We start from the raw sequence: 8,858 nt of genomic DNA on the forward strand, positions 1-8,858 counted from the left end.
TTATTGCAAAAGCACTGCAAATTTCAGGAGTTTTTAACCCTCATCGTCTCCGAAATGTGATCCCTCGAAAGATTTTAATGCAGCTGTTTCTTTTTTCTCACTTCGTAGATTAGAGTCTGTATAGATGACGGATGAGGTGAGGATAAATTTGAGGAGGGTAATTTAAAAGGTGGTAAGCCTCTGGTAGTAGCCTAAATGGAGCTGATGAGTGACAATGCAAACACCACGTCCGCACTCTCGCACATCCACGCACGCACGCACGCACGCACGCGGGCGTGCACGAGAGCACACGGCATGTCGACCGCTCACCCACCCACCCACTCACTCACGTGCTGCAGACCTGGCGGCTGAGCCAACAGAGGGGGCATGGATGGTGCTCAAGATGCCTCGCTTACTCATCCCACGGGTGGCAAGCTTACAGGGTGTTGAGCAACACCAATGCTTCAGCATAGCCTTTAACATTGACAGCGCTTACACGCTAGACGATAGGACAAAAAATCACGCTCGTGTGCTATTTTCTGCTATGGTAAGCAGGTTCTGATAAATGCAACATCCTCGAACAATTTAAGCATCTCTTAGCACAGAGTGTGGTAAAATCAAATCGTAGTGTTTGACTGTTGCACAAAGCACAATTTAATTAGCCATCCATTTCTGTTGGGAATCCCACAGCGGGAAGCATTAATTGATTAAAATTAGTTTCCACGACAAGTAAATTTGCTCAAAACCAGGGATAAACTCTTTTGCGCTAGCAACGACCTTACACGGAGTTTGATCAAGATGTCAGCTTTGGTTGCCTAGTTTTATTGGGTCTTCTGGTGTATTGTTCGGATTGTTTAACCCTTCGTTTTGGTTTTGTGGGCACTTGAGCCTCCGTATTTTTACTTCCGCTGGGCGAAACAGTACCCGGGTTCTGCCGGTAGCCCACCCCTAGCCCTCCTGTACATCGACAACATAAATTCCTCCCCAGTAACGTGACGACTTCTGTCTTCACGGAAGTCCCAGAGCGCTGCACTAGCATGTCATGTAATTTGCCTAACAGCTTTGTAGAAAAAGGGAGGCGTGCGATTGCAGTGTCTTACGCTGGATATGTGACTAATTCCTTGCCCCCTTACTTGTTTTTGCTCCTTACTCAAAGAAATTAGTGGTTGTATCTCCCTCTCACACCTCACAGATATTTAACACATCGACTTCAAATTTTCGGTTTTTTTTTTTTTACTTTGAGATTCAACAATGAACCTTGTCATAATTCAAAACCAACAAGGCGTTCCGCTGACCCTATGGAGAAAACTCTAGTAAAACTAGTTGTATTTTCCACACACACTCAGTTCACTTAAACAACAAATAATTAATGGAAAAGCTCTACTCCTAAGGAGCTTTTAATTAAAAAGAACACCTAGGAGTATTCATTCGAATATTTGTGCTTTATGCGTAATATTCTAGAGCTAAAGTAAGTTCCTTATTTTTAAGCACCCCTTAGGCAAACGCCATGCGCCATGTTGGCTTTGCAACCGCTGTGTGTCGCGTTATCGAGACCGGTGTATAAAGCTCAGACCTGAGTCCTTTAAAGGCACTTTTGTGCTTTGAAGGTGATACTTAAAATGTACTGTAAGCTTTGATTTTAAGTGAACAAACCAGAAATAAAGGTGATCATAATTATCACCCAAGCAAGAAACTAAGCTGCGAATTTGAGATCAGAGGCTGGAAGAGTATGATTTTCTACCCAATAAATGATAATTATATGGGAGTGCTTGAGATCGCATTTTAAGTGCGTCGATCTCAATCTTGCAACTACGTAATTGCAAAAAAACCCTCCACCGCATTTTACAAGAACTACGGCTGGAGGTGGAATCTCCTAAACCTTTTTATCTTTCGAGTTCGCAAACGATATCTATTTGAGCCCTATTAATGAACAATCTTCTTCCTACCGCGCATTGAGTCTACATTTTCAGTGGTTATGTGGCAATCAGTTGAAGATCCACATTTACTTCATAACAGGGAAAGAATTATTTTATTACTTCTATCTCCATTGCTGATTGGCTACCTTGCGAGCTTTCAGGCAGCCTGTGTCAGAGATGCGGTGGCAATCGAATCACCCAACTCGGTGGTGCCAGGAAGGTTGATGCAGTACAAGTCAGGAACCAAACTTAAAGGTCTTCTCAGTGTTGAATCCTACAATCTCTTATGCTGCGCACGCTTCTGTCACTCCCAATTTTACGGCTCTGAAAGTGATACCCTCAATTAGCTCTCGAAGTATACTGAAGTTATGTGATTCAAGGTGTTAATATTTCATCGCTTCTTGGATTAATCATACTGCTCCAATTATTGTTCGATGGCTGCCTCTCACACACTCAGATCTTTATTGTTTGTTCGATTTGAAGGATCAAAAGCGATGCATGGTCTCAGTCAAGTATACATTCCACTACCATTAGTGTTCTAATGAATCAGTAATTTCTGCAGTTTCCTTATGCGGCACTGTCTTCATATTTCATTTCAGAGGTAAGCTGTAGTCACTACTAAAGATGCAGCTACTTTTTCAGTAGAATTGTAGGGTTCCGGGTCTTCTCTGAGGTAGAAAGTATACATAATACACTACCCATTTACGGAAGGGTTGAGGAGGTACTGACTTATCAGAAGTACAATAATGGTGATTTAAGTACCCGTGTAATCAAAACACAGAGTTAAGCGAACAATTAAAGTATTAAAATGTCTCCTCTCCCTTTTGGAGTCGCCAGCGGTGCTGCTCTTGGTCAACCTTCCGTGTCAGCCATTACGACGTAGTCGATGCTGGAGGACAAACAACCATTAATCAACCACGCTAGTCATTGAATTTGCTTGCAACTAAGATGCTAGACCTCAGAGTCATTGATCCCTCTTGGCAATTGGACTGGATCGGGAGCTTCATACTGTATGGGAACTGTACTGGGGGAAGGGAGATGTGTAGGCCATTTCATATGTTCCACGCTAGCTACAGAAACATTGGTTTAAAAGGTGTGTCATTTAGTAGAGGGTGGAATTTGAAATGGCTCCTTGGGGATAAGGTATCGCGTCTATTCTGCCTTGCCACCTAGCCCTTACTTCACTGCTGCCTAGACGTACATAGCAGGGTTCCATAGAGCTATTGCATAGGTGGGGATGGTATTGCGTGATTACTTAATTGACATCTTCATACAAGTGCCGTAGACAGCTCCGCAACGAACTTCTCCAGATGGTTTACAGCCAACTTCTCTTCTCTTGTTAGTAGCACTTGTGCGAAACACGGGACTGGGGTGATTGATGGGTGTGGACGTCATTTCCATTCCTTCTGTTTGGAGTCGTCAAAGCCTTTCCCACCTGCATCATTTAACCTTCTTCCGTCCTGTTAAAGGTTTAACACTCAGTAATAGAAAGAAGAAGTAGAGAGAAATCGTGCTACTGGGACAGAATATATAATGCCCCGTACAGAAGGGCTTGGGTGCTACTGGCATGGCTGGGAGAACATGTCGCCCAGCAGACGTACAGAGGTGAGGCCTTAACTATACTCACAATGAAATGCTAGGTGTCAAACAAATAATGAAGGTGTTACAGAATAATCCACTATAGAAATCATGTACACGATGGAGAGGATCCCTAATCACTATTTATCACCGGATACTTAATGCCGTCTTGTCTTTTGTTTGACTGTCTCGTGACAATGCAACCCTTAGTCATGGGGAAAGCCCACCTGCATCAAAGGTAAAAATAACATGCAGGAGGAAATCGTGTGCCTTTGATGGCGACTGATGCTCCCCCAAGGTGTGAGGCGATATTGATCCCTTTTAATATCGACTGGCGTTACCACCAATAAATCAATTCGTCCTTGGGTGGAACCCCGCTGCGACTCGAGGTGGCCATTCGATGTGCATTAATTTCAGTAAAATGCACCTTCATCTCTTATTCACTGGACAGCCAAGTATCCACCTCGTTACTTAGACTTCGCTTGTTGGGCGCATCATCAGTGATTCCTGTCTGCAAAGAGGATTAACAATCCAGCCAAGGCCGCCTTTTTTCTCCACAGGACATGCCTTTCAAAAGTGGGTAAGTATCAAACATTTTTGTGCGTTTTGTTCAAACAAACCTCTCCGTTGTCTATTCTTCGAGTGTCTCAAAACCCGAGACAGTCAATCGCAGACATTCTTGCACATGATCCATGGCGATGCAAAAATGAATTTTAGAGAGGTGTTTGCTTTAAACTTGAAATAAAAGCTTTAATGCGAAAATAATTTTCGTAAAATCAAGAGGCTATGGACATGGCGACCAAATCTTGACATTTTAAACACACCTACACCAATAACTCGTTTTGCACTACTTAATTTATCGCTAATCGACCGATGCATGCTCTTAATTTACAGTCCGTTTTAGCGTCAATTTTTAAAAATATAGATAAATTTGTATCTTCTTGGACTGTCAGATTTATCTAGTAGTTCCAGCATAAGGTTGGATATGATGGGAGTTAAGGTAGAAAGGTGTAGCCATTCCTCGCGAATACCTATTTTGGGAGTCGCTTTGCCCTCCCACCCTGTAAACACTTCAAGGGCCTACTTGAAAGCCGTACCACATGCAGAGTTGCTTCGCTGGCTTGGCAATGTCATATCGGCGCTTTTGATTCTTTTTGTGGCACAAAAAATGCAGCCTAGCCTATGAGAAACCGACCTAGAGGGAAAAATCAAGCAATGGTGTTTTTTTCGTTAATTTGTTGCATCATTTCAAGGCGTAGTCCCGACACATGGCGGTTTGATCACTATTATTCCATGTAACCAGGACTTAGGCACCTTCCACTGCACCAACTTCACACTTAGTGCACAAAACACTTTTACTAAGGCTTCTGCGTGGCGATGAGTTTTTGTTAAATTTTTAAGTCCAGGGCAAGCAAGTGTCATATACTGCATAGGTAAGCCACGTAGTCCCATCAACATCACATCAGTTGAAATGGGGTTTACTCACTCATTAAGACTGTGCAGTGGCATGCATTACAGTTGAATGCGGGCTCAAACTAACGCAGAGATCTTGAAGCAGTCAACTTGACGACCTGATTTTCGCTATTCTACAGTAAAACCAAATTTGGCGAGTCAACACAATTTTAAACAAAACATTTTTGGTTATGAGGGACTTGAAGTCGTCCCAATGATTGTCCCCTCTCTTCTGCCTCGGCGTTTTGAGAGCCATTATTATATGTAACTGACAAATAAATCGACTGAACAACCTAAATTTAAACAAAGGCAACTAGGATACCTGGCTAAATCACTTATGCTTTTCAAATTTGTGAATTTCTTTGAGATCGTCGACGAAAAAAGTCTTCAGATATCTTAAAGTGCTGGAGTAATTGAAACTGAAGCTTAAATGAAAGGCATCATGCCAACTTTGAGGCACTGGTAGCAAATAAGGAAAGGCGTATTGAACCCTCCTTCCAAAGGTGGTTGTTTTAACTGAATGTTTAGCATCAATGCTCCAATCCAGAATCTACATGTTTTCTTATTAAGAGGGGTAATTGGCCAGTGTTACTGAATAACTCATAAGTAGCATGTTAAAAAGTTATGTCAAGACAATTTTGAAACCTCTTTAGTAATCCTTACTGCACAATAAAAGTAGCGTTTTGCATCTTCTCTTAAGATGAAAGAAGTCAATACTAGGGTAGAGTACGTACTGGCATTGTCTGGAGGCCATGCGGAATACAAAGGCGGAACCAAAGCGAAGTTAAACAAATAATCTTAGTATTGCATAAATACCCTGTCTACCTGCTCTATTTCTCCTTTGAAGTTACGTAAACCTCGCTGGAATGTGACAATTGCGTAAAGCGTTTAGTTTTTAGCTCAAATATTTACACGGATGATGCGGGGCTAAGGTGCCGCGCGAAGCTGTAAAGAACCGCCTTTTCAAAATATGGCTTTGATTTTGAAATGACTTGTAATCTAACTTAACACTTACTTTAATGCATGTCATCGGCTAGTGGGACTTCTTTTAGGCTGATTATTACGATTATTTTGTGCCTAATTATTAGGAAGTGTAGTTTTAAGAAATAATTTAATCAAATGAAAATAAACAATAAAAATTGCCTTTAAAATAGTTGGGCATAAGTTAGCAGAGATAAAAATTACTTAAACTTTAGCGGAGTTTTGGAAACATGCTTTCAGGAGGATTCTAGGGGTGCCGTAACCCATTGTCAACATTACTCTGGCTGAGTGAACAAACGCGAGTGGGGGATGGGTGTACAATGCTGCACATCGTCATAATCATGAGGTTATTGCAGAAGTAAAAATGGTTTTCCTTCTTCAGATATGTAAAATGGAGTCAATCAAGGTTTACTTTTAAGTCATGACCAAAATGCGCATTTTTTACTTTGAAAGTAAGTCTATTTCAGATTACGTAATTCCAAATCATGCTAGAACACGTACAGCTCTCCGAGTCTACTCTGAAGGCAAAAGGAGATAATACTAGGGTAGGGTACCCATTGTCAACGTACACAGAAGGGCTGGCGGCTAGAGTGGAACACTCGTGGACACTTAAATGTCCTTGAAACCAAAACGAGAAAGTAAATAAGTAGTCAACGATTCACATAGCTCCTCCATCCTTTTTAGTGTCGTCTCCCGTGATCCCCTTGATCAACCCCACGCGTAGGACGTTGAAACCTAGTCGCTGATGTCAGAAAAATACCCACCAATCAACTGCGCTAGTCATCGAATTTGTATGCACTGCAAAAATTTCCGATTGCCACATCACTGGTCCCTATTAACAATTCCAACTGATCTGGGGTTTCGTCCTGTTTGGAACTACATTGGGAGAAAGGGCAATGCGCAGGTTATCACGTAGGTCTATCGCTAGTAGTAAGGGCAGAGACATTTACCAGGAACGAGGTTTGAAACAGGCTGGTGGGGACAAGGTAACGCACCCATTCCTCCTTACCACCTTGTTCTGACTTTAGTGCTGCCCAACCAACTGGACATGGGTCCAGTCCAGCCAGTGGAGAGGTAGAGGGGGTATCTCATGTTCACTTGGTTGGCATATACAGCCACCGTAGACAGCTTCACAAGGTACTTTTCTGGATGGTTCACAAGTAGTGTCGCTTGCGTTGTTAATGGCATGAGTGCGAAACACGGAACTAGGGTGGTTGCCAAGGCTAGATGTCATTTTCATTCATTCTGGTAGGAATCGTCACCGATCCTTTACCTCCCCTCCTCAGCATATAAACTTTTGCCGTCCTGTTAAAGGTTTAACACTCTGCGACAGAAATTAGACCAATTGTTCGCTTTCTGCTGCCACCAATGTAGCTTACCAAGTCTTTGTGAGGACAAAATGCGACCTCTAAAGGGCTGGAAGGGGCTACTGTCATGGCCCAGAGACCATGTCGCCCAACGGAGGCACGAAGGCGGCACCTTGGGTGCCTGCGAAACATTAACGAGGTGTTATGCAAACAACCCAATGTTACACTCGCTTCCATCATTTCTTTTAGAGCAATTCCCTTTAGCAGTGCAAATTGCAAAAGTTTTTCTGCGTCAGTCACACCACCCAAGAAAGTCACATAGCTTTTCACACCATTCTAGTACACGAATTCCGCGACGACGCTGGCAGTGTGTGCGAAGGCAACATTAGCCACTTCTCTAAAAAATTATTTTTACTGAAATACCCAACACGGCTTCACTTTTATTCTACTCCGTCATGAATTTTTACAGACGAGTCAGTAAGGCATTTTATTTATGTCACGTCACCTCACTTTGTATCGCTCAGCAGCCGACTGTCATCCAGAGACGACAACTTTATCCGCCTTGCACAAATGTTGGATTCCGATGAAAACACCCCTGTCATGGCTACAGCCAACACCAGTGGACAAAGTGTTGGAAAAAAGGGACCGGTGGGAAGCCTTGGGGTGGGGGTGGGGAGATAGGCTTGGATCACATGATACGCCAAGTAGGTTCTCAGCCAAAACAAAGAACGCGAGTGCACGTTATGGCGCTGAAGGCCAAGTCCCAACTCCCCCTTCCCACAACCCGACTCTCCACTCAATGTCACTAAACTATTAACCCGAAAGTGGATCACTTTGTCTCCTCTCTACTTGCGTCCTCGCGCACCTCCTTGCAGCGAAAAGTGGACTGAGGTAGGCCAGACGTGAGTTAGTTGCTGTATCACCATGCCCCGTCAACGTCGATTAGTCTCCATTTGGGTTTAACCATACTGGTATTTCAACTGTATCATAATCGTGCATTCAATTTTCTCATTAACATTTCCAAATGTCCCCACTGGCATTCCACAATGATGTAGCAGTTCCAACGGAAGTGTTTTAAAGCCAATATTCACACCATCCACTGTTCGAACCACCTTGCGCTGATGCGTGCGTATTGAGTATGCCTGCCGCACACTGCGACCACTTTTTATAACCCTCTGTGGGCATTTAATTACTCCGCCTTTTTCTATAGCTCGCAAACCGATTCCTCTTACAATCCTTTCCCGGGAAAGCTGTGTCCGTTATTTGGCGGTGTGAGGTGGAAAGTCCTTGTGCTTTGCGACTCAAGTGCCACCATGGGTTTGAGCCGAGTGAGGCCTTTTCCACTCGTCTTCGACTGAGTGCTTTCGTGCCAAAGTAGAGGAGGTTCTGTGGTGCCTTTACAACACTTTTGTGGCAATAATGGCTCCAGCTTAGGGGCAGCTTTTCGACAATTTATTCAGTTTCTACATTGTCAACCACTGTTTGATGATCAGACGCATAAAGCTTGTATTTTGACATGTTGCGCAGTACGGGCTTCTAACCCCCGAATAAGTCGCATAGACTAAGTTCAATGGTAAGTAAAGCGGAAAGCAAGCCTTTGTCCTGATTTCTCCATTTGACTCTTCCTTAAATGGGAATGTAGAAG

General features: G+C 43.2%; 1 protein-coding gene across 1 annotated transcript; it reads left to right on the forward strand. All coding sequences in view use genetic code 11, as the record gives it.

Annotated features, from left to right (window-relative positions):
- Window positions 1-214: 214 nt before the first annotated feature.
- Window positions 215-2,242, forward strand: EGR_03590 (hypothetical protein; the record flags this gene model as incomplete). Its single annotated transcript, XM_024492839.1, has 2 exons — window positions 215-526; window positions 2,057-2,242. 2 exons carry the CDS (start codon window positions 215-217, stop codon window positions 2,240-2,242), a joined length of 498 nt encoding a protein of 165 aa, XP_024352722.1.
- Window positions 2,243-8,858: the final 6,616 nt, after the last annotated feature.

Source organism: Echinococcus granulosus (genome assembly GCF_000524195.1).
Source record: "Echinococcus granulosus chromosome Unknown EG_S00019, whole genome shotgun sequence".
NCBI classification, from domain to species: Eukaryota; Metazoa; Platyhelminthes; class Cestoda; order Cyclophyllidea; family Taeniidae; genus Echinococcus; species Echinococcus granulosus.